Source organism: Sitodiplosis mosellana, unplaced genomic scaffold (assembly GCF_009176505.1).
Source record: "Sitodiplosis mosellana isolate CC-2019 unplaced genomic scaffold, AAFC_SMos_1.0 Smas_scaffold_80, whole genome shotgun sequence".
Taxonomy (NCBI): Eukaryota; Metazoa; Arthropoda; class Insecta; order Diptera; family Cecidomyiidae; genus Sitodiplosis; species Sitodiplosis mosellana.
The window spans coordinates 66318-81367 of NW_022595322.1; the positions used below are offsets into that span (position 1 = coordinate 66318).

General features: G+C 35.4%; 3 protein-coding genes across 4 annotated transcripts; all 3 read right to left on the minus strand.

The window, feature by feature from the left end:
- Positions 1-2199: 2199 nt before the first annotated feature.
- LOC129570763 (uncharacterized) lies at positions 2200-5957 on the minus strand. 2 transcript variants are annotated; one of them, XM_055450478.1, is made up of 2 exons: positions 5238-5957; positions 2200-4006 (listed from the first exon to the last, which is right to left on the minus strand). In XM_055450478.1, the coding sequence occupies exon 2, from the start codon at positions 3997-3999 to the stop codon at positions 2881-2883; it is 1119 nt and encodes a 372-aa protein (XP_055306453.1). In that variant the 5' UTR covers positions 4000-4006; positions 5238-5957; the 3' UTR covers positions 2200-2880. The 2 variants fall into 2 exon arrangements, with proteins under 2 accessions (XP_055306453.1, XP_055306452.1); XM_055450477.1 differs by lacking the exon at positions 5238-5957 and adding an exon at positions 4216-4487.
- An 879-nt stretch (positions 5958-6836) lies between these two features.
- Positions 6837-9197, minus strand: LOC129570761 (uncharacterized). The gene is made up of 2 exons (XM_055450475.1): positions 8967-9197; positions 6837-8792 (listed from the first exon to the last, which is right to left on the minus strand). Exon 2 carries the CDS (start codon positions 8674-8676, stop codon positions 6886-6888), a length of 1791 nt encoding a protein of 596 aa, XP_055306450.1. The 5' UTR covers positions 8677-8792; positions 8967-9197; the 3' UTR covers positions 6837-6885.
- Positions 9198-10276: 1079 nt separating this feature from the next.
- On the minus strand, positions 10277-12146 carry LOC129570762 (uncharacterized). The gene is made up of 2 exons (XM_055450476.1): positions 11883-12146; positions 10277-11780 (listed from the first exon to the last, which is right to left on the minus strand). Exon 2 carries the CDS (start codon positions 11775-11777, stop codon positions 10401-10403), a length of 1377 nt encoding a protein of 458 aa, XP_055306451.1. The 5' UTR covers positions 11778-11780; positions 11883-12146; the 3' UTR covers positions 10277-10400.
- Positions 12147-15050: the final 2904 nt, after the last annotated feature.

Consider the following 15050-nt stretch of genomic DNA (forward strand, 5'->3'; position numbering starts at 1 on the left):
TGTTGGCGGATTGTTGACATTGTCAGTTGCACCATTTTGATCAGTTCCAGCCACTGTAGTCGATTGTTGAACTTGACGACTCGTTCCTGCTCCAGGGTTATCAACGCCATTTGCATTACGAGTTACACCTCCAGCTCGAGCTGGTCGCTTTGTTGGCGGATTGTTGACATTGTCAGTTGCACCATTTTGATCAGTTCCAGCCACTGTAGTCGATTGTTGAACTTGACGACTCGTTCCTGCTCCAGGGTCATCGACGCCATTTGCATTACGAGTTACACCTCCAGCTCGAGCTGGTCGCTTTGTTGGCGGTCCCAATGTATCAGATTGGCGCGTTCGAGCGCGAACCATCTCCGGTTTTCTCCATTTTCTATCGAAAAAAGAGCAAGAGAACAGATTTTATTATATTACGGTTTTCTCCAAGTGCTCATACTATAAATGACTCTCAAACAATAAGAAAATGCTAGTGCCCCAACGATTTTCATCAGAAATCAAACAATATTTCGATCAAATTCAGTTCAATGGCAACTAATGTCGTCGCATAAAATCCAATTTAACAATGTGTATACAGTATTCAGTATTGCAATTCAATCGACATTGGAAGTGTGGACAGGACAAAAAAGTGTCGCACAATAATGTATCGTCTCGATTTGGAGTAGCGCACTTGTTTCTCAGTATTTCCTTGGCGATTGTGCGTTTGGTATGCTACCTTAATACTTTTCATTTGATGAGTTGACTTTGCATCGAATAATACCGCTAACTCGACAGCGACACTCATACACTCACTAACACAAGTACGAACAAAATGTTGCTTATTTCGGTTTCCGATTAAGAAATCTCATTGGAGTTTGCTTTGCTTTTGTGTTTTTTTCCAATCACATTTTTCGTGCAAAAGGTCTTATGCACAATGAATTCTCGGAGGGAAAAGAGCATTGTGTCACGAACGGAGAACAATTCGAACGGTATTCAACAGATATCGAAAGTAAATCGGAGATAACCAACCGCATAGCCTAGCCAAAAATCCATAGAATGCTCGAATTTTTGCGCAGTTCTTGTCAACACAAAAACAGCCATTGTATCGCGAATGAGAACCGTTCGATTGTCGATGCATGAAAACACATGTTTTATAATGCAACAATGGCTGGTTTTGTGTTGACAAGAACTGCGCAAAAATTTGAGCATTCTATGGATTTTTGGCTAGGCTGTGCGGTTGTTTATCTCCGATTTACTTTCGATATCGGTTGAATACCGTTCGAATTATTCTCCGTTTGTGACTCAATTCTCTTTTCCCTCTGAGAGTTCATTTTGCAATTGACCTTTTAAACAAAAAATATGATTGGAAACAAACAAACACAAAAGCAAAGCAAACTCCAATGAGATTTCTTCATTGGAAATGCCGAATTTAAACTCTTCTGCATTATGAAATTTAAACTTCCAACTGTGTTTGTGAATATTTTGCCGTGTTGTTCATGCCGTGAAAAAAAAATTGGAAAAAGAACTACTTTTTTACAATAGTTTTTATCTGAAGCTACACGAATGCTCCTTCAATCATTAAATCTATTATATAAAAAAAATTATTCTAAATGCTTTAATTCTTCTAATGTTTTAATGCATTTTCGAGTCTAATCTTGTACTCAAAACGATCAAGAAAGTCGCGAAAATCAACATTTAGTTTACTTAGAAAAGAGATCGAACTTTCAGTGCTGAATAATTGCATTAAAACCGATAAATTTGAAAGAAAAGAACTTTAGACGAGGTTAATATGGATTCACGCTTTGATTTGAATTGAACGCTATTCTGATTGCATAAACACTAAATTTCCACAATTTTCGGTAGTAATTGTATTATCACTGGGCATTTCGCGTTATTTTCATTGGATTTTTCTAATCTGAACATATGATGTCACATTTTCTACTAATGTTTTAATTAATTATGTACATTTACCTTTTCAGAAAACCAGTTCTGGTTATTCCATATGATTCGGTTCGTCAATCTCGCTTGGAGTGAGAATATGAAATGGCGAGTCATTTGGTCCTGTGTTGAACTGATTGCGAAATAGCCAGCCAATCAAAGCGCTGGTATACGCACCGCGGAGACACTTCATCCTTTCGAAATGTCATAGTGTTGTCGCTGTCAATTTCGAATCGTTCTTTCTGTTCTTTGAAATGAAGATTTTTTTTGGAAGAAAAAATGATTAGGTGGTTTGAAAAAACTGCAGATTTTTTGCTTTCATAATTTTTATGTGGTTATTAACAGTAATATTTTAATGCGATAATATTTCATTTATTTTTAATGCGTTTTCGGAAATTTATCAACAGATTATAATCAAGTAATTTTTGCTCCAATTTCATTTTGTGCTACGATCATTTTAAAGTTTGAAAAATGATTTAAATTTTAGAAAAATAGCTCTTGAAATTTTCATTATTTACAGAAACTGTCGTCTGATTTGGATTGCTATTAACATTTTTAGTTTTGAAAAAACCAATTGAAGTCATTTCGTGTAATAATTTATTGAAATGTGGCACCACCGTGTCCTGCAAATTATCTGAACTCAAACGTCATTGAACATTCACATTCGAATAAACATCGGATTATAACAATCGAACACGCAACACATATACACGTTGCATCGTCTCATTTCGACTAATTTCATGATGGTTTCTCCGTAATGGGTTGACCACTTTGTTGCCAAGAAAATGTCATCTCCGACATAAATGATTACCTTTCGTGCATTGGCTGACTTTTCACGTTCCTTGTTCAATTTCGGTAAGTTGAGAGTGCGTTCATTGAGGTAAGCATAGAGTTTCCTCAACTTCTTTGAATGACGCATGAATGGTAACAGGTCATTCGACGATATGGAGCTGATTGTAACTTGTTCGAGATTCACAAGATCTGAATATCGTTTGCTTTGAGGCCGCTAGGGAGATGTAACTCTTTCAAACTGACCATTTGAGGCACACTGTAAATTTTGTTGAATTTTTTGAAGTGTAGTCTTTCGAGACCGGGCACCAGAATAATCTGATCGCAAAGCTGTTGGCTTATCTCTCTAAAATTTAGATGCAGCCGCTTGTAGAAGCCTTTCTCATGAAGTTGTTTCAGAAGATCGCAGATCTCATGCATATTTCCTATCGGATCATAGTGGAAATCTTCGACACACAACGTCTCCAATTTTGCTTTGGAATCCATGAGCTGATTTCGATTCGCCCAGAAACAACGGTAATTAGTCGAAAATATGTCCACGTTGGGATTTCGTTCGAAAAAAGAGACAAGCTCATTAATTTCGTTCACATTTCGTGGACCCAAATGTAAGCGCTTGAGTTTTGGGTAATTTTGAAGTAACCATGGATTTTTCTTCCTGCTTATAATATCCCCAAGATCATCTTGAATCCACAGATTCGTCACGTTTTCACAGAGTTTCAATATATCATTAAACATGTCACACCAAGCTGAGCATTGATGTATCGCTAAATTTTCAATTTTTGGTAAAATCTTGCGAAAGTATTCAGCCTTCTCCTTATTTAGTCTTGTGCACACGAGGTAAAGATTGTTGACCGAATCTAATTCGTCACTGTGCGACTCAATGTAACGCAGTGGGCCCCGTCCGTGATCGTAGTAATGTGATATATTGGTAATGTATCGATTGAAACCTGATGTCAGCGTTTGCTTATTGGATGCACCTTCATGGTCGTAGTAATATGTGTAAATGCCATCATCACGGGTGAATTTTTCAGCTCCAGCACAATTCCGCTTGAAATATTCACCGGCCACTTTCTGCATTGCTTTGCATGTTTGACCAAATGAATGTAAATCCTTCGTTGACCAATAGTCAAATATTTCATCACAGCAATCGACCGTCAGCTTGAAAATCGGTGGTGATGCCGGGCGGTTCGATGGGCCAGCAGCTGCTGTTTGGTTTTGATCATCATCATTCGATTCATCGGACAACCTTTTTTTCTTGGATGCCTTTCGTTTCGAACGAAAAATCTTCATGATGTTACTCATAGCTTTCCTATAGAAAGGGGGAATAAATTGAAATTCCGAATTAATTATTATTTGATTTTAATATAAATGCCAATTTCTCATAATTTCATTGTTCCATGATTCGAGAGACATAAAGCGATACCAATTAAATCGAAATTCCATTGATCAGGTCAAAATTTACAAAGGTCAATAGGTCATGCTCTCTTCAACGAATTAATGATAAGCAAATTCGTTGACCTTTCAAGGCACACGATTGCAGTTGTTGACGATCACATGTCCTTAAATTGTGATATTAGACGATTGCTCATATTACACCGAATTGTTCATTGGATAATATCCAAAACATCGTTCAATGATTAGAAAAATATTCGAATGATTCACCATTAGAGGAATTACAGAATTAAGCCAAACACTGGCTCGGACATAGGAATGTGTTTACCTATATATTTTTTACTGTATGTAAGGCATAGACGTACGAACGATCGTACGACGAACGTATCAATAGAGTCATCGTTGTTCGCTGTGTACTGTATTCATACACACACTTATGTACGCGTCTATGTTTTGGATTTTTATACAGTATAAAACATGTAGGTAAACATATTCCTTTTATAGCCGTAGAGAGCATATATACATGTGTCGCTGAGCATAAAAATGAGAATACAGATCTGTTACAGCAACAACCGAACATAAAATATTGTTCCCTAAAAACGTTACATGAATTTCTATCCAACGCGAGTGTAACATGAGCTAATACTGTTTCTAATGCAACTCATGTTACACTCGCGTAGATGGAAATTCATGTAACGTTTTTAGGGAACAATATTACGTTATTTGTTTAACAAAAACATTTGAAAAAATTATGATTATGCCTTCAAATTTTCTTATTTATAGCGATATATTTCACATGTGTTTTCGATTGTCGACTCTTGTTTGTATAGATTCACTTGGAATTTGATATTTCGTATTAACTGCAGAAAATGCGGTTTGTCAAATGAAATAGGTGATACATTATGGAGACGTTTGTTATGTGATTGCAATTTTCTTCGTTTCCCAAATACATTTTTGCCAAATTCCTTTGCATGAGGCTTCATTCTTTAGTTTCACATGCTGTAATTCATTGTGTCAACAATATTTTGGAATCCGAACTTCGTTGAAGATCTATGCCCGAATTAAATGAACTCACAGAAAATAAAGAATATCATCCGCCCCGTTTATAATTGAAAATGAACAAACATTGAATTTACATTGGTGTTTACCGTATTTTTTCTTTTTTTTAAACTGATTCTTCCTGCGAACAATCCACGACTCGTTGAAAAATTCGATTTAATATGAACCGCACAAATGGAGCTGTTCTCTTGCACTGATTCATTCAATCCTTTTTTGCTTCATTCTTAGAAAACGTTTTAAATGCGTACATCGTTCTGTGCGATTGGAACCATCACATTGAAAATACCGCATTCTTATCTTTGTGCATGTATTCGCATATGCGATACAGTGAGTGTGTATATTTGTCTTCTTCACTCCCAAGTGGAAGCATATAGAAAGAGTGCAGCATTCATCGCTGTCACAGTGACACATTTATATTGGACTAAATGCCGAATTCAATATTGTTAACATGTAATTGTGTTATTTCATTCGTACTTATGTCTATGAATCTTTCTTCATTTCTTTATTTTGTTCTCGCAATAAGACACAAACAAGGAGGAGAAAAGGAGGAGAACCGTCTCCTTTTTGAAACTGTATCATTCAATGAATTTGGCTGTGTAGCTATCTCGCTTAGCTGATGTTTGTTCTTTTGGCCGTTGTATCGTTATCGCTTCTTTTCTTCGGATACTAAAATCGCTATAAAAATTGTGTGAAACAAGAGTAGTTCGTGTTGCTGTTTTATACAGAAAAGAAAAATAACTGTTGTTTTTGATCATCTTTGCTATTTAGAGGAAAAATAAATTGAAAATTCAATTTAATTTTAAATAAGAAGTCAAATTCACATTTCATAAATGATAACTTTCAATCACCTTATTCAGTTTTCATTTAACAAACTTCGAAAAAATAGAAAATAGAACGAAATTGATGTGAAAAGAAGCTATGTTCGGCAAATTATGATGTTGTCATAAGACTTGATTGAAACAATGTTGAAATTCAATCTTCAAATATTTTTCAATGAATTTAAGACAAAAATTGCTTTTTTGCTTGTATAAATTGTAGAATGAATTATAGGCAAATGTATGCCCCTATTCAGTCTGTGATTAAACGGTGCAATAAACAGTATTTGCTTTGGTTTCCCAGTTCAATGTTATCGCCACGTGTTATTTCATTCGAACTGAATTCCATGAAATCATATTTCGCCGAAAAACAAATTCCTTTTTTTTTCCCGCATACATGAACATAATCAAAAAGACGAAGAAAAGAACAAAACGCACACAACGAATCGTACTTTCATCGTCTCATTCAAATTTAGCTTAATATATTTAGCCATTGTATAATGTTTGCACCTTCTATTATTCACACATTGAAGTCGCTGTCGCTACCAAAAAGTCGTATGGAAGAAATGTTGCTATTTTGAAGAGATAAGAATCTATTGAATATAGCTTCAAAACAGTTAAAACAATCGCGACTCGTCTGTTAAGGAAAACTTGAAGCGAAATTTTCATAGCAAAAATATAAACAAATGAACTTGATTTTTTATTTCCTCTTTAAAAGTTTCAATTTGATCATTGCATCATTTCTACATGGGGGGTATCGGACATAAATTTCCAAACGGACTGGTCCGTTGTCCAACTAAAGTACCTACTTCAAATGAATGTGGATAGTAATTTCTACACTCTACAATAATGATAAAAGAATAAACGAAAATGTTTGTTTCTGTCGATTCAAAAAATACTTTGATCCTAACATTTATTGCATTCAATAATGATGATTCCATTCGTATGAGTCAGAACGCTTCATTTCGATGTATTTCAAGTGGGTATCACCGTTTTTGGTTGCCCATTTTGTGGCTAAAAACACATCGTCCCGAACATAAATTGTCACCTTTCGTGCATTCGGCAATTTTCCACGTTCCTTGTTCAATGCAACCAGATTGAGAACTCTTCCATTAGAAAAACTATTGAGTTGACCGTCATCTTGACCATCGTCTAGATTCTTATGGGCAATTGAGTTATCAATGGAATTCGATTTACTATTGCTATTTCCCGCGATATTTTCCATGTTTGCCTCAGCTTTAGGACCATCGTTTTGGTCAATGTTATCGCCGTCATTATCATCATTTGATGGTTTTTCTTCAGCGGAGAAACAATCCCCGTTATGAATTCGATTTTCATCACGAATTTCACTGTCATTTTTGTTTTCGACCTGATTTTCAACTTTATCTCCACTTTTTCCTTCACCTCCTGCATGAATCTTCTCTTGTTCGTCATTTTCACTCTCATCATCGCTGTCCTCGTCATTATAGTAGTCATAATAGTTGTAATAAATTGGAGTTGCATCTTCTTCGGAATCTTTCTCATCTTTGGGAAGCATTTTAAGTTTGTTCAGTTTGGCTGATTGACGAATAAATGGCAAAATGTCTTCAACTGTAGCTTTGTCAACGTAAAGTCGTTCCAGTTTCACCAGACCATTGGCCAGAATTTCGGCATCGGCTACATTTAATCCATCCAAAAGTATGAGCTCTTTCAAATTGGTCAAACAGGTTAGATTATAATTTCCGCTGAACCATCGAACGCACAACGTTTCAAGGTTCGGAAGCGATGCCAACTTAATGCTGAGATCTTGGTTAACGCCATCGGTATAAAGAAATAATCGTTTATAAAAACCTTGCGAATGGAGTTGTTTCAGTAGATCCCAAATTGAATCACCATATCCCAAGAAATGATTCGATTTAATCTCCAAAATATTCAGTTTTGCCTTCGTTTTTACCAATTCATTTCTGTTTGCCCATAGAAAAACTCCGCTGGTCGAAAAGCGTTGAACTTTTGGATTGCGTGTGAAGAATTCACTCAATTCTTCTATGACATGCAAGTGATTGGGTATCAATTCCAAGTGGCTCAGGTGTGGATAATCGGCCAATAGCCACTCAAACTTGCCATTGAAACTGGAGTCGGAATTTTGCACATAAATTTTCTTCAAATTGTCACAATATTTTAGCATCAGTTCATGCAAATTTCCGGTTGCATGACCATTTTTTATTTGCACTACTTCGATTTTTGGCAATATTTTCTGGATGAATTGGACTTTTTCGCGATTCAAATTTAAACTTACAAAACAAATGTGCTTGATGGACTTGAATTCATCGATGTGAGATCGAAGATACCGAAGCGGATCAAGTCGCTCAAAATGATGAGATATGCAAGGCATAGACTGATTGAAATACGATATCCAAATACGTTCATCGATCACACTTTCACTGTCAGAATAAATCGTGTATATTCCATCCTTTGCACAGAATTTTTCAGCCGCCGAATAATTTTGCTTAAAATACTCTCCGGCCACCTTTTGCATCGTCTTGCACGTTTGACCAAACGAATGCAAGTCTTTGAGTGATAAATACTCGAATATTTCATCGAAGCAATCAATAGTTAATTTGAAGATTTTTGGAGAAGATTCTTTATTTGAAGGACGAGTAATTGCCGATCCGTTGCTTTGTTGATCTTCTGATTTCGATGTCAATGCTTTTATTTCCTCTGTTGTATGATTCATTTTGATTTTTCGTCAATTAATTGATGCCGATGATTTCAAACTCTTTCAATTTGTCCACCATAGATGAATTCAATTCATCCACCGATGACAAAGAACGTGGTTGAACTGCAGTTAAGCTGTGAATGAAAAATAGAAATTTAAAAACAAAGCCGTATTTTCCTAATAAGTTGTAGTGGATTGCCTCAGTAGTGCATTCACCATTCACCATAATAATAGAACGATATTTGAAGGAATAATCACACATAATAAGTAATAATAATAACACATGAGTGGATAACAAAAAAGCTTACATAAAATAGATGGAAAATTTCCTTTCTTCAACTTCAATTCCTTACGCTATGAAGTGCGCAGTAAACCTTTCAAAACTTAGAGAAAAAAAAACACAACTTTATTCCTCCAAAAATGAAATTAGATTCGAAATCGAAGCAAAAAATCATTTTCCTGCCTCACATCACACAGACATTTGTTATTTTCGGATTTACGACAGCAGCTAAAAATAAAAACGTTCCGATCTTGACGTTGGTCGTTCGTTTGACTTGAAGTTTCTTCAAAACTTGTCATTCACGATTTCTTTGAATGAACGTCATCATGAAAAGTGAAGTCTATAGTTTATAGGAAAATGTTTTGCGAAAAATAAAAAAAAATTGAAAGAATGGAATAATATAAAGAACAATTACGATCAAATGAACTCTTGAGGTATTTTGGATATTTTTTGTTGAAGTTTTTTTGCTTTACAATCATTTCTCACTTCAAGCAGTTGGTTGTGAAGAAAAGTGATGGAATCAAATTGAAGCAAACGAAAATCGAAAAAACTGAATTTGATGAGCTCAACTCTTCTTGTTAAAACTCCAATGGAGCCTTAATTTATTTTATTACTCACTTTGACTCACGCCCTCCATACACGCAAACATTTCGCTCCGGTTTCTATTATTTACTTTCTTGTTCTCTCCATGTCTCTCCTTCTTACACGCGAAAACAAGTGTTCCGTCAATAAACAAAAGCCGGTTAGCTAGCCTTGAACTTGAATTTTGCTTGATAGTGTATAACATGATACGTTAGTGACGCAACTATGGAGGATTACTGGAGTTTGTCGTGGCGATATTTAGACGTGATAATTTGTCGTTAGAAGCAGATCGTGTTAAGAGCTAACTAACGTCAGCTGCTGACGAGTATGCGTTGCGTTATTTTAACGCATTTTACAGTATAAAAAGGAGATATCATCCCAACATACCAATCCTATGATCACTGAAACTTTGGTTTTTACACTGCAAATCCGTTAAAACAACGCAACGCATGTTATTTAGTGCTGCTGACGTCAGCTCATAACACGCTCTGGTTAGAATTTCTAACTTGAAACTAATATTCTACGCCCAATTTAATTGGATTGTTCTAGACATGTAGTTGGGTGTGTTTTGACTAGACATGTAGTTGGCCATCAATTTTATGTGAGAAATGAAAAATTGTCGATAAAAAGCATTTAGGAGGCTAGACTTGTAGAAACACCGTGATCATATAATTGGAGAGCATATTTTCTGACGAAAATCAAAACTATTATTCTCTTGAGCATTGAAAAACCCGTTTTGAATGAAAAATCCATTGATTTATTTGTAAAATTTATTTATTCAAACAAAACAAAACATTTTATTCTAGAATACAAGAAAAAAATAATAAAAATTGCGTACAAAAATAAAATTTTCAATTCAAAATGTCATTTTGTCAGAAAGTTATGCCGAGGTAGATCTTTTCATTTCGATGTATTTTAAGTTTGTGTCACCATTTTTGGTGCACCATTTAGTGGCTAAGAACACGTCGTCTGGCACATAAATTACCACCTTTCGTCCGCCAACTAATTTCATTCGTTCTTCGTTCAATCGCTGCAAATCGAGAATATTCTCGGTAAAACTGGCGTGGATTTTGTTCAACTTTCCGGACAGTTGAATGAATGGCAGTATATCGTCCAATTTAGCTTTGTTTAGTGAAATTCGCGTGAGATTTACGAGGTTTTTCGCGAGTATTTCCATGTCAAAGGGATTAAAACCATCGTAAATGGTTAATTCTTTCAAATTGATGAGTCGAGACAGGCCGCAACGTTCGCTAAAATGCATAATTGAAATGGATTCTAGGGCCTGAAGCGAAGCAAATTGTTCGCCACACTCTTGATTCGGGCCGGTCACATTCAATCTCAATCGCTTATAAAAACCACGTTCATGCAATTGATTCAATAAATTACAAAATGTTTGCATGGTTATCGACAAAACCTGGTGACCATCGTAGATTTCCAGCGTATCCAGTTTGGCATTGGATCGCAGTAGTTCGGGACAATGTCGCCAAAGAACGCCTGATGTTGTTAAAAAGGTACGAATGCTTGGATTTCGTTCGAAAAACGAATTCAAATCGTTCACTTTGAACGAATTGCGTGCGGTCAATTGGAATGTTTCCAGCGATGGATATTCTCGTTGTAGCCATGGATTTTTACGCTCTTTTACAATGTCACCAACATCATCTTGTACATAAATAAACTTCAAATTTCCGCAAAATTTAAGGAATTTATCGTAATAATCACCCACAATTGTACACTGTCTCACACGCACGACTTCAATTTTCGGCAATATTTTCTCGACGCTTTTGACTGTAGCTTCGTTGATTTCACAGCACACGAGATAAATCTCGTTGATTGACGCAAACTCAGCGCCATGGCCTTGAATGTATTGAAGTGGCCCGAGTTCATTGTGGTAATGTGACGTGTAGTTGATGAATTGATTGAAACCGGAAATTTTAGTGCGATGTTCAATTCCCGAACAAACCGTATAAATGCCGTCTTCGTTGGTAAATTTTTCAGCTCCAACATAGTTGCGTTTGAAATATTGGCCGGTTACTTGCTGCATCGTTTTACATGTTTGACCAAAGGAATGCAAGTCTTCCAAAGATAAATACTCAAAAATTTCATCAAAGCAATCAATATCCAGCTTGAAGATTTTCGGAGAATCAGATTCTTTCATTCGTTTTTCTCTTTTATTCGATTCCAATCGTTTCGCATCTTCGTTTGATGACTTCTCCGATACACGTTTCGAACCACCGAAAAATTTACTAATTTTATCCATTTGCTTTGAAAAAATTTTAAAAATCACGAATTTTAATAAAAAATTTATTCGAATTCAACAAATTTTTATTGAAAATCAATGAAATAATAAATGTTCAATTATTACCTTGTAATTGTTGTCGCAGCAAATCAAATTGCGTACTTAACTATGAAACAGCTCAAGGATGACTAATAATGATGTTGCGTTTCTGTTTCGAAGATATCATAGTAAACAAAACTACAATAACAAACACATGACGTCTCGACGTACGATGTCAGATGTTTTCGTTTGACACCTTTTTTTCTGTCAGTCGTTACCTGTCATTCAATTCGGGTTCTGGTTTTCTAATGTTTTGCGAAGAAAAATACGTTAACATTTGACAATTCAAATGTGTCTTTATTTAATTTTTCAAATATTCATGTGGCCTGAGATAAGAATGGACATACGTAAAAACCTAATACGATTGAGTTTGAATCATTTTGAATATTTTGAAGGTCATTGAATATTTATATACTGAAAGATTAATAGAAACAAGTGAGTTCATTTTTTCTTCAATCTTGACGTTTTAAAAAAGTCATGAAATTTTTGATACGAATGTGTGGTGGTGATATGAAGGTGTGTTGATTATCACCTAAAGTCACAATAACACAAGTCAGATGTGGCTTTATTCACTTGTGTTCTTTCTTGTTTTCTATTCGTTTCTTATCGCATGTTTGTTTCTTCTTAAATTCGCTTTCGCGTACACTATTCACACTGTCAGATTTATGTCTTAGCAAACAATCAACACAGTTCAGAATTAAAGCAGAACAGAGTGAGAATAACGTATTCGACGATGTATTGGTAATTCTTTATTTCCAATTCTATTTATATTCGCAATCGGAGAACGATTAGTCTTCGCGTACCGCAGGCACTATTCGTTCGAATATACGAACAGTGTTCGTTGAACACATATGCCGACTCGAGGTGTGTGTCATACGCATATACACACGTGACGATTCTTTGTTCAATATTATCAAATGTTTTGCATTAATCTGCGTTCTACTTGCCTTTTCTGTAATATTATTTCATAGCAGAAGGCGACTTATTTGTTAACAAATGCTGATTGTGTTGATCTGTAGACTGAGAAGTGGATTTCACTTGATAAGAATAAAATAAATAAACAAGGAATCTTTTTGATTTCAAATTTAATTTATTTTTTTTCATTTTTTCTTACAAATTCATTCAAACTACAAAGAACAAAGAGCTTTTATTTGTGAAACTTGATCACTATGTGTCAAAATATGACTTTACAATGAATTTTCTTTGCTTTTTTAAAATTTTTTGGTTGGTGGTTTTACCCAATGGTTGTTTTAGAGACCTATTTTCCAATCTACCATGAATTCATGTAAAATACGTATTTTTCTCATCAGTTTTTATATGTATACATATTATATTCTAGGAATAGTTTTATAAAACTATTCCTATGACGATGAAGTAAAATTGCATTTTGTTCGCGTAGAAAGAAAGTACAGTCATTAAAATAGTAAATTTAACTGCTTTTACTCAGTGAATAGTGCCGAATTTTCTTCTCAAGTGTCAGATCGTTAAATTGCATTGAGCAATGAAAGTAACAACGAAGCCATAAAAACACAATAAACACCGAAAATAAAATTAGTGTGGAAATAATTGCGATTTTGTTCAGTTGACGGAAAAACACACTCAAAATAACATCACTTTTTAGCACTACATGAAATCTATTCGTGAGACGTAAAAGAATGTATGTTTTTTTGTCGATTTATATTTTTGAAAAGGAAAGTATGTTTTCTGTTGATTCTATCTGCGTTAAAAGGAAGTATGTTGGCATCAAGTCTAGCCTCCGCGGTTTTTCACGGTTTCCGCGGGACTGTTTGGAGATAACAACTTGGTGTCTTCGGCAGTTGTAGTACTTGAGGTGTTCTATAACATTGCTGAAGACAACTATCTCTTATCTCTTAACAGTTGCGCGCAAATCGCGCACATAAAAAAGCAAATTTTATATAGAACTTTTTTTTCTTATCATTTTTCGCGCTTTTCGCGGAACTGATAAGAGATAAGAGATAACTGGCTTTGGCAATGTTATAGAAGACCTCGAGTGCTGCAACTTTGTCGAAGACTTACTCTTGGAAAAGGTCGTTTTTTCATGTATTTCGACGAAAAAATAGCAGTTCTCTCATGTCAAAATGTCGTAAGAGGCCATTTCTGACCATTTTCCCCACAAAAACGATGAAAAATGACATATGATTCACCTGCCGAGGCCAGATACACGAACTGAATAATATACACGAAATTTTATTTTTCCATCTGAAGCGGCGCGACATAAGCGCAAAAAAGCGCAAAAAAAACATGTCAAAAAACCCCACTCCTCTGAGATATTTCACATTTTATACTTTGAACCCATTTTTGAAGGCTCCAATGGGGCCATAGAGGATAGGTTACTAGGCGGCTTTTGTAGCCCCATCAATTCCCTTTTCAACGGTACCAGCGGTTTGGCAATGTTTCAACTACTTCACAGTTAGATTTTAGTTACCGCAAACCTTTTTTTTCGATTTTTTCAATTTTTCCAAAAATTCACACTGGATGAACTCAGAAATGTGGGCCACTTACAGGCCTGAGATTTTTGTTTTCTCTTTTTCTATCGAAAACAAGACTCCAAGCCAATTTTCAGCCAATTCGGCGACCTCACATTACAACTCTTCCCTGATTTCGTGTGGAATGGCCGACTTATTTAATTTGAACCAAAGGCAGTGTATTTCAAAAAAGAAATAAAATCAAGATCTTGTAATTCATTTTACAAATAAATACATTACTTCAAAGTTACTTTGATGAAATACATTTCATGTAGTACGCCAAAAAATAGTTTGTTGTGAAACAACAAAATAGATAAAGTAACTAAAAACTCAAGAACGCAGAGCGGAGCGAAGCGAAGCTCTGCGGTCTTGTTTTTTTTTATTCATTTGTGGATTGGTCTGTATATTTCCAGAAGCGATAGTGTGTAGTCCAGCCGTTGCAGCGCAGGAAGTATGTGTGTATGTGTAGAGTGGTGTGCGTGAAGCGGCATTAAAAACTCAATCCACATTATGGTCAAATGATAAGCGCAACTGCGACCGATTTCGTTTGTCAACAGAAACAAAAAAAACAAAATTCCAGCCATTAAGACAGTGTTGAATAGATTTAGTTCCGAACAAAATGCCATTGACTATGAATGATGAGAAGAGGGCACTGAACCACCAGCGAAGGTCCTGCATCTAAGCGTCTGACAGTTCACTTCTAGCGCTG

Excerpts from the sequence above, each read along its gene's own strand:
- LOC129570763 (XM_055450478.1), bottom strand. The coding sequence starts at position 3,999 with ATGAGTAACATCATGAAGATTTTTCGTTCGAAACGAAAGGCATCCAAG.
- LOC129570761 (XM_055450475.1), bottom strand. The coding sequence starts at position 8,676 with ATGAATCATACAACAGAGGAAATAAAAGCATTGACATCGAAATCAGAA.
- LOC129570762 (XM_055450476.1), bottom strand. The coding sequence starts at position 11,777 with ATGGATAAAATTAGTAAATTTTTCGGTGGTTCGAAACGTGTATCGGAG.